Here is a 15,052-nt window from a genome sequence, read left to right as displayed (position 1 = left end):
CTAGTGCCCTCATGCACTGGCTGCATCTGTGGTGCTAAGCACTCTTTGCTGTGGCGTCTTTTTCATCCACTACCTGGAGACCACCTGCCAATTAAACAGTTTGGTACTGTGACGACTTTCAACTCGAATTTTCTAAGGATGAAGAGACATTATGTTAATGACACAACCTTCTTTCATTCAGCAATTTCGGAACAGCTACCATAATGTTTGAAATTAAGCTCCGGAAGACCTTCTACATCTCGCACACATTTCATTATGACAGCACACAGTTAACGTCTTAATTATCTTGGAAGCTGTTCACATCCACAAATATTTACTGGGCTATAAAAAGGCAGCATAAATTCCTGAGCTGGAGGGATATTCCTTGTTAGCACAACATTAAAGAGAGATGGAATACGTCCCAGGTAACTAGAGCAGACACGGTTTTACGTTAAGCAAGCCAGATTGAAAGATGACAAACTGCTTTTGGGAGAAAACACTCTGAAAGCTTGGAATCCAGAGGCCCACTACCTGTTTGTGACCGATGAAAGTCTAAATTTCAACAACTAACATATTGTATCTTGTTTGTTCAATAAGTATAAATACAGAAAATGCAACTTTTTCCGAGTGACCTGTCGCTATGTACATTAACTTATTTTTGCATTTTGCCTTGTGCACAGAAATATGATTTTTTTTTTTAAATTTTGGACAGAGCCAGACTTTTTGGCTTGCCTCTGACCAGATACATGCAACATGAGTTTGTGAGTTAATGTTTTCCAGGGTTAGCATAGCGACAAGAGTGTAACCAAAGATACACATTGTTGATCATGATAAATGACAACCATATGGATATCACTTATCAGCTTTTCTTTTTTTTAATCTTAAAGAAAAGAACTCTTCTTCAGTGAGCAGTTGATTTGTTGCTTCTTTGTCTTATTTAAAAGAAGATAAATATGTTGAGGTTATTTTGCAACAGAAATCAGTTATGGGGTGCCCCAGGGCTCTACTCAAGGCCCCCATATATAAGTTCCTGTTCTTTCTAGTTATGCATAACCTCTATTACTTAAGTGCTGTATAATTAAATTTGATGATATTGATGATGACTTTTAGTATTACAGACAAGCAGAGGTTACATAAAAAAGTTGAACCATATCCTGCTGATTGCTTCCATGAGTAATTTACCTACAAACTGCGATCATTCTTTACTTTAGCTGTCAGTCAGTTCTACTGTCTGAAGACGAGCAACAATAGGATGATAGTATCTTGGCGGGTCGTCTGTACGTATGTGGCACTTCTTTGCTAATACTAACTAATGGAAAAAAAACGTTGGAAATCAGGAGGGGTGGGAACAGAAAGATAACCTACCTTTCTTCTGCAGGATAGCACTCCCACTGCGCCTCCCTATATGGTTCTCCACATAACAGGTGTAGTTGGCCAGGTCCGCCTCCTCCACAGCGTCGAACGTTAAGGAGAGCTGCACCTCCTTCTCCCCTAAATGCTCCCTCAAGATCCTAGAGAGGCAAATAGAGGTGGATAGTAGTCACAGAGAGCAGAAACATATCCAGTCCCTACATTTATAGGCAGAGTGGTGAGAAAAGAGCAGAGAGAAAACACGTGAAACGTTACAGGGAAATTGTGTTTCCTCTCTCCTAGAATATGTTCCTTAAAAAAAATTAAAACGAGCAGGAAAAGCAGAGCAGGGAGAGGTGGAAGATGAAGTAAACACCTTTTAAACAGCAGGAGCTCGGCGTCTCCCAAAGACCCCTCCGAAATCCCCGTGAGGAGGAAGAAGGTAACAAAAGAGGAGCGAATAGGAAGAGGAGGAGAGAGCACATGAAAAACCAGGACGCTGGGAGACAGGTGTAGAAAACTTTGCCCACAGCTGGAAAAAGCCTCTCTCCTTAAGCTGAGGTCAATGCAGGGAGGAGGTGGAGGAGGCTGAGCGGGTGTTTTGGGTCACAACGTGGACCGTTACGCCTGATTGGAGGTCAGATTCAGACTAACGGTGCTGAGGTCGCAGACTCAGACGCTCCAGCAGCAATCAGCCGGATCTGGCTGTAACTGAGGAGGCCGACAAACTGACTTAATCTCATTTTGACTGTGAACTTTCATTTATATGTTTTATTAGTTTTGTTTCACTTGCCATGAGGGAACTTATTTCAGCAAAGCCCACTTTTTAATGAAGACAGGGACAAATGTAATACTCTTTTTATCAGTGGGCTCAATGTCATATTGATTGGATTATCATATTTATGTACTGACTGATATTTTACCAGCTAGAATGACAGCGGGCTAATTTCATGACATGTAGCTATCCAGACAACTCACATCGACTCCCTTAGATGGCTGAAAACTATGTTTGGCCTCTTTTCTTTTTCTGACCTCACTGAAAATGAGAAAACATCCTTTGCGATGGCCGCATGATGGTGCAGATAATACTTCAGCTGCAGATGTCGTGTTTCGGGTAAAAATCAAAACACTGGTCAGTTAATCAACACAGTGTTGAGATTTATGAATTTAGAATGAGTGTTATGAAGGGTGGAGAGTGAATTAAGACGAGTGTGGACAGATTTTATTGGTTGACATTATTTGAAAATGCACCAATTTGAAAATGCCTTGTTCAAACATTCAAGGTCTTGTGTCTAGCACCCAGCAATGCTGGGGGGGGGCATTTCCCATGCGGAATCATCACTGCTGTCAAAAAACACACACCAGGCGGGCCACAGATATGTCATTGTTCTTCTTATTTACAGTGGGTCCTGGTTTGACAGTAGTTTAGACTGGCCCGAGGAAAGGCAACATACGGTAGAGCAGTTTCATGTGGTTCTGTCCTTAATTCACGGTGAAAAAGAGCAACATCTGTCAGTCATGGCTTTTGTCCAAGTGTTTGCATTAACAGTATTTCAACACACACATTTTTTTAGCACGGGTGGTCCCTGAAATGGAATAATGTAGAAGCCTGCTCACCAGACTCAGCTAAAATGGAATAACTGATGGAGTGGATGCTGATTCGGGGAGACGGAAACCGTGGATGTCTTGAGCAGAAGTCTTTATTATAAGAGCAAGATATTGAGGAGAGGATCAACAGGTTCACAGTGTTCGGCGTCCCAAGATAGTCTGCCCATCCCCGGTCTCTGTAGGGCATTTAGTTTAGAGTAATGTCGTCATCTTCCCGCGACTATGACACCTCGAGTGAGACATCCGCTGCCCAATGATTGTTTCGGCTTGCCATAGATGAGAAGACCTTGCTTGGTGCCTGAGAAGACTCATCTTAACAGTTTCTCAGAGAGGATAGACGATCCCTGTGGGATCGGAACTGCTAACCACCTCTCCTCAGTGTGTTAGTGGTGTTGAGTGTATATCTCTCTCTGATCATTTCCCAGAGAAATCCATCCGAGGTCACTGTCAAAAGCAGTAACTTGTCAAAATCCTCAGTTAAAAATACATCACTTGCCCCCTTTTACTGTATATTTTTCCTTTCCTTCAACATAATTCAACTGTATTTTTACCTTTTTGAATTGTTTATTTATGTGTTTGAGGTTCTTTGAAAAGGGGTTATCAATATTATCCAGGTGGATCATCATGTTGTCATGGATGGATGGATGGATTTAAAAAATACAATAAAGTCTTGCTCCTTAGACTTCTAAACTTGTCGTGGTGAAACTGCCTCTGAAACATTTAGGTAAAACCCATGAAAAAAAAAAGGCACATTTACACTAATAAACTCTGATTCGGATACAAGCTCTGGTTAAAAGAAGATTACCACGGTGATGCTCTGACAGCAATTGGATTGGACAGCTGATGTGAATTTCAAGCAGGAAAAGAAGTCCCTCCCCATCACTACACAGAAGGGATAGTGGTGCCTTCAAGGGAAAATACGAAGCAAGCACTGGGCGAAGCAGAAATATTGTAATCGCAAATTCATCGCACATGAACTATCATGACTGAGTCACAGAAATGTTAAGTAGCTGGACAGTGACGCTGTGCCAACTACTGCAGGAAAAACCAGTGTTACTGCTCATGTTTGTCGTGTTCGAGATGTGTTTGGGCATATTGTGATAAGGGAAGTGGATTTTTTTTTTTTTTAATCTTCCAAAGACAGGCGTAGGTTTTCTGTCCGCGAGACTAAATTCACAGACAAACAGGATTATTATCACACTCCCTCGGTGGTGTGATAATAATGAGGTGAGTGTGTCAACAGCTCTCTCACATACTGCAGGGGAGCATGTCGCGGTAATTGCAGTTATGCACGTTATCAAGGAGGCCACAGGATGTTATTGTACAAACACGGCCGCGCACACGGTCCACGGGCCGGTGAGGCAAAGGGATGGGCGTGGGGAGCTGAAGATGGACGGATTAATGTGCACCACAGCGGGAGTTGTCCAACGGATCGCGCTGAAAGACTGAAGAACTCATCAGGCAAAAGGTTAATTTAATACCACGGGGCATGATTAGTTTCAAGTGTAAACATTAACGCTCGTGCACAGTCTTGCTCTCTTTGTCTCCGACACTCCCCCCCCCCCCCCCCCCTTGGAGCGAACACCTTCAGAGGCTTAGCGGTGACGGAGACCCTCTCTCAAGCAGAGAACTTGAACGGCGAGCAGTCCTCCCGCTGAAGCGTCACTAAAGCAGCCTCTGCCGAGCTGCAGGGCTGCTGCTGCTGCTGCGCTGACACTGACCTCTGACCTCTGACCTCTCTGTGCAGTGAGTGAGTTGGAGAATGGGGATTTCCTCACTTTAGGGAGGAACAAACAGCTGATGACATGACTTGTAACAGCTCTATGTTAGAGAAAACTATGTACAGCAATTTCTTTAAAGCGTTAGCTTGCACTAAGAGCTATGACCACTTCCAGATTAAGTTGAGGAAGTTAGCGTAGCTAGACATGTGCAAAGTGACACAGTATATATGTTATAAAGCTATATCTTGACACAGGATGTCGCATCAGAGGTGAATGTAGAGCAGGATTGCTTAAACGTGAGCAGGTTTGACAGAATCATGAAAAGAGTAAAAGACGTGCAATCCACAGTTTTGTAAGCGCAGATGGTGTGGTCAACCAACCCCGGATTCTTTCCAAACTTTTCATTTGGAGGGGAAAAAAATGCCAAGACTAAAATTATTACCCAAAATATCCACAGGCTGATTCACTGGTTCAGTTTTGTAGAAAATGAAACACAGGTTGTAATAAACCATAATGTTTTTCTCTAATGTGTAATCCTACACTGTTACAGCACATGATGTACTGTACACTCAAAGTGTTTGCTTGCTGCTTTTGCAACTAGAGTGGCTATGTCAGTGCGTGAATTACATATTTCATTCAGCGAATGCAGCGCACCATTATTTACAAGAGGTGTTTTCAAGTCAGCCTATAGATTTATGTGCTCCAATCCGGTATACCTCACTCCACCATCACCCCCTAGAGCACTCGCAAAGCCGTGCAGAGGCAAAGTTACCACAGCAATGACAACAATCAGACTGCACTGGTTTTGTTCGTACTAAATCCTCGTCTTGGTACCACGGAAAGGGTTGATGTGATGTATCAGGTGATGTCTTGTGATTACTTAAAAATAAATGTGCAGACAGGTTGATAACAGCTAAATCATATGAGCCCATTGTGAAACAGGTGCTGTACTCATACAGAGGGTTTGTTCACATTCTGGTGGTAGATTGATTTAAATGAACATATTTTAACAGACTGTTTTAAGGCAATAATATGTATCTGTTATTGATATATCTGAAACATCCACGGGTCCCGATCAGACGCCGATTTTGCCGTGAGAGGTGTCTCTTCTTAGTGGTTTTCTATTGGCAGTAATTACTTTGCACGGTACTAATGACCTCACTTTTTTTTGGCCGACTGTATTATAAGGCCTGTCACGATATCTACTTTTTGTTGCATGATATATTGTCCCAGAAATTATTGGGATAAACAATATTATTGTCATTTTAAGACCATTTTTTTAAATACCGAATCATGTGAGCCTGCAGTATAGGCCTATTGGTGGCTGTGTGTACAAGTCCTACACGATTTGTGGTGCTGCTGAGAGAAATGTTATCCAAAGTTTTGACAAAACAAGCAATTTGAAGACACGGTGCCTTTAGAAAAAACACTCATAAATCCATATTTTCTGACATTTATAGACCAAACCAGTGATTGATCAATCATACGACGAGAACAGATGAGAGGATAGAAGCAGCAAGACTTGCTGGACTGTTGTTGACATTCATTCGTACGTCAAATTACACGCATGTAGACACAATGGCTGTTATTGAGTTAAAAAAAAAAGAGTTCATATTCATATATTGTATGATAAGTTGATAACGTAATTCGTGACAGGCCTATGCATTATGCGCATCATGTTTTTGAAGGAGTTGAAAAAGGTTAAACCCCGAGTAAAAACACCCAAACAAAATCCACTGAATGTCATCCACATTTTCCTTTCCACTTGTCCAAGCTGATAAATTGCAAGGAATGACTCCATGAACAACATTCATGGAGGGTAAACTAGTGGTGGCCATTGCTGGATATAGCTATACAGCTTTACCGAAGCTACCAGGATATGAACAGAAAACAGCCGGCCTGGAGGCAAATTAGGGTGGTACTTGAGATTTTGGATTAGTTGTTTTAACTAATAGTCAACTGGTAGCATACAACATCGTGGTTTGTGTTAAGCTTACGTTAGCTAATTTTTAACGTCAATGTTCAACGTTTCCCCAGACAAGCTGAAAGACATATCTGAACAAAGTGCAGTGAGACTTCATCATCTAGGCAAAACTCCTGGACCAGTTAGTGGTACCCTGCTGTGGTTTCTGAGGGTTTTCATGCACATACCCACGTGGATCCCTCTCTGTTTCCACGTGGCCAGCGTATTAGTTGGTAACAACATCTCAAACCGCAATCGGAGCGAGAGTACTCTGCCTGTAGACTACATATCTAAATATCGTACAGTTCGGTGAGTTATCTTCACAACAAACCCATGGTCATAATGACAGTTGATTCAGTAGTTGCCAAACAACAGCAAAATATATTTTAAAAATAAATGTTATGCCGCACTGCTCTTTTTGAATGTGTGGCCACACACCAAATGTCTTCTGATGGTTTCCAAGGTGATTCCTGCAGGCTATTCTAATGACATTTGATGCCCCACAGACTATCAGGGTTTCCCCAATGGAGAGCGATGTAATTGGTCCCAGTAGGAGAGAAAATGAATTTGATTTAACTTTATTATTAGTATTCATAATTCTTTCGGAAAGTTGAGAAGAAATCTGTCAGAGAGCCCTCAACGAGTCATAAATCATAAGAGGGTAAATTAGATGCTGACAGTGTGAGGGGTGCAGCTGGAGTCTTTTCAGAAATTAATTAACAATAGAGACCTGTAAACTTGAGTGGGTGTAATTGATGCCCTCTGTGACTGTTTCATAGGAGTGATGAAAAAGCAACTTGACATTATTAATATTTGGTAGAATCTTGTGTATTTCAGCAACTTTGGTTCATTTTCATGAATGATTAGGGGAACGTACGCGCGAGTCAGAGCAGATGCCGGTGTATTTACCTGACTTCACTCTCTTTTATATGTCCCGCTAGTTCTTCCACAAACTTCTCCCCTTTCATCCAGTAGATGATCGGCCTCCTGTTTTCTCCGCTATAGCCAAAAAAGGCCTTGCAGTCCAGACTGAGTGGCATACCTGCAACACACACACCACAACACTGTTACAATACAAACTACTGCACAATGACAGGATGTATAGAAAAAGGTAAACAATAAAAGCTGTAATAGTCCAGTCTGAGCAAAGAAGTGGCAAAAAATTGGAATTTTATAAGTATCACTGCCCTTTCTCTTTTTTTTTATTGCTGCACGGATACTTGCAGCTACAGCGGGGGGCCTACTGCCACCCTCAGGAACCAATGTGGACTGTATGTGCCTCAGGGTACCTGATTGAAGCCCCTAGAATTTGGAAACATAATTAGAGGCTGACCAGACAATCCTCCTGGTGGCGTTATGATCATCAATGAGAAAAGAATGGAGGAAAATTCTAACAGTTATAAAGAAAGTTTCTTCTTAAATGGTTAGTATGACCCATACATTTTCAGATCTCCACACCTAAGACTTTTGCTGCCAACCCATCACAAGAGGGAGGAAATGGTCAACTTGCAGTGATGACGAAGGCCGACCTCAGGTGTCATTTCAGCAGGTGATGTGCTACTAAACTGGATGAGTTCCAAGGACAGCAGCCCTTGGATAAAGTTAACGCTCTTCAGCAAGTTCGGGTGCCCAACCAGCAGCTTTCACAGCTGCACATTCTGACAGAAACCATGCGAAGCAGTCAAGATTTGTGGTGAGCGAGCTAATAGCCCAGAAGCTGAAACCTCAACTATGTTTGTGCCAAAACCAACAGTCATTAGAATCCTCATCAGCACCATCTGACATCAGGCGCCCCACTAAAGAGAAGCAGCCATCAAATCAGAGAGTGCGACATGCAGTATGTGTTCAATAATTTAGTATAAAATTGTTTTAAAAAAGTATAGTAAAAAAGGGAAAGGGGGTTCTTCACCCCGAATGTAAGACATAAGTGATGAACCTGCACCCACCAACCCGTTACGACAGCCAACACACACTGCCTGACGCGCAAAAATACGACTTCATCTACGACTTGAACCCAACACCTTCTACCCCCGTTTTTGAGTATACATATATATATATATTTTTTTATGGTGATCTACAAACAAATACAACTGATACCATTCTGATCCCTTTTATCAACACCACTGAACAAGTAATTGGATTTATCAGTCTAGTATTACATGCGATTCAGTCTATCAACACAAAGCCTAAAGAACACAAAGTCTGATTGTGTCTGCACACACAATATCGATTGACACAAACCCGCCCAGACCTCCAGGTAACGGGTCGACCTGTGCATTGAACTCATGGATTGGCTCATGAGGTAGAGAGGTCGTCCACTAACCGGAACGCTGGTAGGTTCGTTGGTTTCGATCCCGGCTTCCCCCAGTCAGTATGCCAAAGTGTCCTTGGACAAGATACCCTAAAATTTGCCATTGCTGCCGGAAATGCTATTCAGCTAACATTCACAGTAGGAATGTGTGTGTGAATGGGTGAATGTGACCTGTACCGTCAAAGAACTTTGAGTGGTCGATAAGACTAGAAAATCGCTGTAAATGTATACATACAGTGTATCTGAAAAGAAACTATTTTTAAACTGTCTATTTTAAAGGCTATTTCTTTTCTTTGGTGTGTTGGAAGGGCAGAAGGAAACATGTCCTGTCATTCCATACCTTTAGTTTAGTGCAGACACATAATCATAATCACATATGTGTGCGCGGGCCGTGGCCACACGTGCTCTCACACACCCTCCTGCAAGACCTTGAAAGCACCACACTCTGATTACAGCCATCACTGGTGATGATGGAGTATTAACGAGCATTCAAATGAGCGCCACCTCGTCAGGCAGTCAATTAGCAGATAATTATGATCGACCGCGGTATTATCATAGTGATAGCTCTATCAGCACAGTCAAGGGCCACCACTGATGCTCAGGTTGTGTGTTTAGCTTGAGCTTTGGAAATGCATTATTGCCGTTTTTATGCAGAGCAAGCAGGGAACGCAGGAGTTGCTGTGAAAGTCTGGCCCCTTTCCCAGTGTGAGGCAATCTGCGAAATGACCATTTTAAAACAGAACGTCCAGAGGTTTAGATCCGTGAAGGTAAACCAACAGGTTGGGTTGAGTAAACACTGTTTTTTTGGATATATCTTGGTCATGGCAAAATGTTAACGGTTTCATACGGAAATGTCATATTTCTTTTTGTCTGCTGCCATTGCATCGTTCATTCCGACTGATGGACAGCTCAAGACCGTCTATCCTAACAAGACTCACATGTCTCGCATGTGTTGGAGGGTCGTCGTGGTGTGTCAAGTGTTTTGTTTTCGCTGAGGCAGGCAACCCTTGTGCACACACACGCACGCACACACAATACAAAAATGGTGAATATAACAAAATTGGATTAGGGCTAAATTAATAATTGCCTGATTGTGTGTCTTTGTGCTTGTGTGTGTGTAAGTGTGTATGAGCGCTCTGCAGTAATTGATTAGCGCCCCAAGGGTGTGTTTGTGTTCTCCGCGTGCTTTGGTGATTAAATTCATCAATTTTGTTTGCACTTGTGTGGCGTGGGAGGTCGCAATCACAACGCAAGTCCTGAAATCCAGTGTGCAAATCCTTCCTGCATGTATGTCAACCTTTTTCTATTTGGGGGGCTAAAGCAGCTGGTTGAACACCACTGAGAGACGGGTGCTGCCGGTGGTGTGGTACTTTTTTTTTTAGACTTGGTACTTTTGAGTGATCGACGGGAGCTTTCATCGCGTTGGCGCGTCCTCCGTTCACACTGCTGCTGCTGCTGGGCGCGGTCGCACCTTTTCAGAAATGAATTAACAATAGAGACGTGGAAACTTGAGTGGGTGTAATTGATGCCCTCTGTCACTGTTTCATAGGAGTGATGAAAAAGCAACTTGACGTTATTAATATTTGGCACGATCTTGTGTGTTTCAGCAACTTTGGTTCATTTGCATGAATGATTAGGGGGAACGTACGCGCGCGAGTCAGCGCGGTGAACGGTGCAGGAAGAGCTCGCTCGGCCCAATCACGGAGTGAGTTTGTGTAAACAGGGGTCACGTCACGATTCCAGTCTTTGCAACGTTAGTTCAGCCCGACAGACTTGTCTGCGCTCTGTAGTGTAGCCGCGCACACATTCATAACACAAACGTGCACAAAAAAAACAATAAAGCAGCTGAATGTGAGCATCAGTCCAGACTGTGCCGAGCCCTGAGTTCATTTACTAATGCTGCCACCCAAGCATGAGGAACTGCTGGTTTATCAGACGCCAACATCTGTTTCCCTCCGCCTGTAAAGCCTAGTGTTTTTGAGGTTGTTTCCTGTCTCTGGCTCAGACCCACATTCACATTATTCACTGCAGTGGTCTGCGTTTGACTCCCCTCTCGTCAGTCAGGAATTGAACAAACGAGGAAAACAATCGGGGGCTTTAAACGCGGCTGGTGGTGGATTTGATTTCATCTCAGCTGTCGGGTGTTCAATACCAACTGGAAGGAATTCAAGGCTTTGATTTTGAACGTAAAGGTTCCTCACAACCACATGCGTACAAAGACTACACAGATCACGGTACAAGATGTTGCAACCAAAAGGCGTCCGAAAGAGTAGCACAGCATTGAAAGACAGTTTCAGCTGCACTCGTTTTTCACATTTTGATTATAATTTGTGTAATATATAAGGGGTCCATCCTCGCAGTCAATCGATCCATGTTCAAGACTGCAGTCCTCCCTCCGATCGCCGAGTTCCTTTTTCATCTGGAGCATGGGAAACTTTTTTTCTGACACCTCCTACGTTGTTATTTCATCGCCGGAGCCTTCCCCGTCTCCAACGCGTCAGTTGCTCCCCTTTCTGCTCTGCCCAACCAAACATTGCCGGTTAATGTAAAGCACATCGATACCGCACAGGATAAATGATAAATAAACGCCTTTTTCATTGAAACTGTGGATAAAGCAAATAGAATTCAGCAACATCAAATGCTGCAAAACACCTTTTATTAACCAACTTCATTCCCAGTCCGTATCAGACGGTCAACCGTTTTTAAGAACAAATGAAAAGTGACAGAAATACCTATAGCTGCGTGCACACCCCACAGATGTAAAAAAAAAATTGCTATTCATGTTTGATGAGTCAACTAAGACCATTTTAAACAGTAAGCATTTGACATTCAGCTCTCTGCCAAGTTTCCTTCCTGCAGCCATTTACAGTTTTTGAGATGTTAGTGTCTTTTATGCACTCCTCATTAAACATTTAACACGTATTCATCATTTATAATGATTTATTCATATTTTCTGAAACACATTGGTGATGTTGTAAAAGGCAAGAAAATATAATTAGATTCCAACTGATCTTGTTTTGAAGTTTTTTAATCACGATAGAGTTTCCTTTCGCAAATGTTCAAACGAGGGGTTTGCAAAACGCACATTTAAGGAACGTATATTTCCTTAATAAAATGAAATGTATTCAGTGCTTAAACTCACACGACATCCATATGGGATGTAGAGTTGTGTTTGAGTAACTTCCCGTGTTGTTTTCAACTTTCAATTTAATTACTACAACAGCTCAATTTGTGAAAACAACATTTAAAGTTGAAAAAAAAAAAATCTGTATTTGACACCAAACAGTGTAAATATTAAAGTGTGACTTGGTCTGACAAAGACAAGGTCCCAAGTTGCAGTAGAAACGGATCTGTTAGAGCAGTGATGCTTCCGATTAATGAACAGTGAGCAGAGGAGGCAGAGGATGATGTGAAACTCACAGTGGCATAGGCAGACAGAGACTTCTTTGCTTGTAACAGCCATCCACATCATTAGTCTGTTGCACTTCCCCGTTCTCGCCCTTCATTTTCATTCCTGCTCACTGAAACGGGTTCTCTCACAACCCTCAATGTCTCCGTCTCTTCTCTCTGCGGCGGTGTCAGGTTCATTTTTGTCTTTGCTATTATTCACCGCGGATGTCTGCTGAGTCTTGCTCTCCCTTTTTTTCTCCCCTCGATGTAGACTGACACTCTTTAACCTTCACATCAACACAATACGGACGCTTTCAGCGGCGGCACTGCACAGATTTGGTTCGCTTGAAAACTGTCACCGGGATCAACATCTTTCGCTGCTGCTCACTGTCTAAATAACTGAATGTTAGCCGCTGTTCTTCAGTGGTGTAAGACGAAAAGTATAAATATCACACAGTGGTAATACTCTAATTCAAATAAAAGTCCCTCATTCAAAACCTTACTGTGAAGATTAGAGCCCGACCGATATGGATTTTTTGGGGCCGCTGCCGATATCGATATTTGGGAGTTCCCGATACCGATACCTCGGCAGATATATATATATATATATATATATATATACAGTATATACATTTTAATCTGCCAATGATTCCTAAAATGTTGAGTAATTGAGGCTTTATATTTTAGTTTAACCATGAGCTTTATCATAAATATAATGAAAATAAATTGAAAATACGAATACAATCGAATACATAGAACTTAAAACAAACCTTTATTTTACATTAAAAAAAACATAAATGCACATTTAAAGACTCAAATCAGTTGGCCAATACAATCGGTCGGGCTCTTAAAATATCGGCCGATACCGATATGTCTGCGAAAGGCTAATTTCGGCGGATATATTGGTCGGGCTCTAGGTAAGATATGAATTAACAGCAAAATATACTTAAAGAAAAAATATGATATGATATGATGTAGGTACTGTTCAAATTGGAAGATTGGAACAGTACCCCCCCCCCCCTTATCGGGGAGGTCACTGTTGTGTACTCGGGACAGCCAGGTATCCCAGAATGCATATCGCGACAACCAGCATCAGCAGCTGGGAAGGAGAGAACTCTCAACTGTAAGTGAAAACTTTTGAAATAAATCTGTTGTTGTGTCCCGAAATGTGCGAATCTCCACTGGAACTGTGTGTGCGGTGCTTTTTTGAGGGGAAACCCAGTGAACCTGGGTCTTTTCCACATTGATATGACATATTGGGAAATGTCAACAGATAAGATAATTATATCATTTCTGAAATGGCAGGAATTAAGAAGAAAGTTTTATATATATTTTTTTTTTGAGTAACAAAACAAGCACAATACATATACGGAAAGGAAATGAGAAGCAGGAAGAGCAGATAACAGTCAGGTGAAGGATTGCAGGAGAGAAGTAGGACAATCCTTAATGAGGGAAATGAATCACTGAAAACTGGTATTATACGAGCGTGCGCACGCACGCACGCACACACTGAGAGAATCCTACATTAGTTGACTTGACAAGTACGTATGACCAAAAAAGGACCCTCAGTTAATACACTTCGAATTACAGACTCTAGACGTGATATATTTTTATATTTCGTCTCATCTGTGATTCAGCCCCTTCATTAAGCCGTGGCCTACTTATCGCCAGATTAACGTTAAATAAAGGTTATTGAATTGAATTGTCCCTTTTCCCCTGGAAATCCAGCGGTGTCGGGGGCGCGGGAGCGCCGCGCTCCAGCACGGATGAATAAGTTTTAATTAGCTAATACTAGATCGTCCATAAAAAAAAAAGAAAATTGTTACACACTGATTCCGTTCAAAGTAGTTAAAGACAGGTGAGAGTTATTCATTTAGCAGTTTATACAATATGAGGTGATTGACTTGCTTCAGGGAGGTTATGATAATGGTTGAGGTGCAGTCGGCTTGAGGAGGGAAAAAAAGGAGAAGAAAAATATATAAAGTAAGACCTGGATGGCGAAGGATACAGCATTACTGAGAGACTAAGGAACTTGTATGACTCAGACCAGTTGAAAGGTCAAATTATACAGAACTGTAACAGATCATTAATGCCGTGGGACCTGCAGTAATTATTGCAACATGCATTGAAATCAAATCAACATAGATTTATTGGGGGTAAAACCGTGGTTCTATTCATTTGCATTTTTAGCCATTCTAGGCTTTAGGAGATTATCCGACTTGACTTTCACTAAACTACGTCATCATGCGACGGAGGATGTTGTTGACGTGCGTCTGTCGTGGTGAAACTACAAATTTCCGAAGATGAACTACAAAAAACGCAGCGGCTCCATCAGCATGTTTCAGTGTGTTTTACCACCGTGTGACATCAGATGTAAATGTTTCATGTGCAACGGTTACTTACATGATGACGTGTGTCACTCCTGGGTCATATTCATACTCTTATGAATAATAACCCTAATATGAGTATGAATATGACCCTAATTCTTCTACTTCTACCTCGGATTGAATCGTTTACGTTCATGTTAAATATCGCTGCCGCAATGAATTAGGGGGCGTCTATATCTCCTTTCCTTTCGCATAGGAAGGTCCAGTGTACCCTATGCTAAAGGAGATAGCAAAGGAAGCATTGCAGCTCCTTTCCTATGCATTTAGAGAATCTGAACAGATCTTATCATGGCTGCCGATCAAATACCTCCGGGTCAAGATTTAGGAAACTCCCTCAGCCAAT

General features: G+C 42.0%; 1 protein-coding gene across 2 annotated transcripts in view; it reads right to left on the bottom strand.

Annotated features, from left to right (window-relative positions):
• The window catches only part of il1rapl2 (interleukin 1 receptor accessory protein-like 2), a 344,386-nt gene that overhangs the window by 22,057 nt on the left and 307,277 nt on the right, over nucleotides 1–15,052 (bottom strand). For both annotated transcript variants that reach the window (XM_047334583.1, XM_035650663.2), the window contains exons 8-9: nucleotides 7,531–7,663; nucleotides 1,345–1,490 (exon numbers count right to left, since the gene is read on the bottom strand). In XM_047334583.1, the coding sequence (XP_047190539.1) occupies nucleotides 1,345–1,490; nucleotides 7,531–7,663 (279 nt within the window). The remainder of the gene's footprint in view (nucleotides 1–1,344; nucleotides 1,491–7,530; nucleotides 7,664–15,052) is intronic.

This window comes from Scophthalmus maximus, chromosome 9 (assembly GCF_022379125.1).
Source record: "Scophthalmus maximus strain ysfricsl-2021 chromosome 9, ASM2237912v1, whole genome shotgun sequence".
Classification (NCBI taxonomy): domain Eukaryota; kingdom Metazoa; phylum Chordata; class Actinopteri; order Pleuronectiformes; family Scophthalmidae; genus Scophthalmus; species Scophthalmus maximus.
This window is presented reverse-complemented; position numbering and strand designations above follow the sequence as displayed.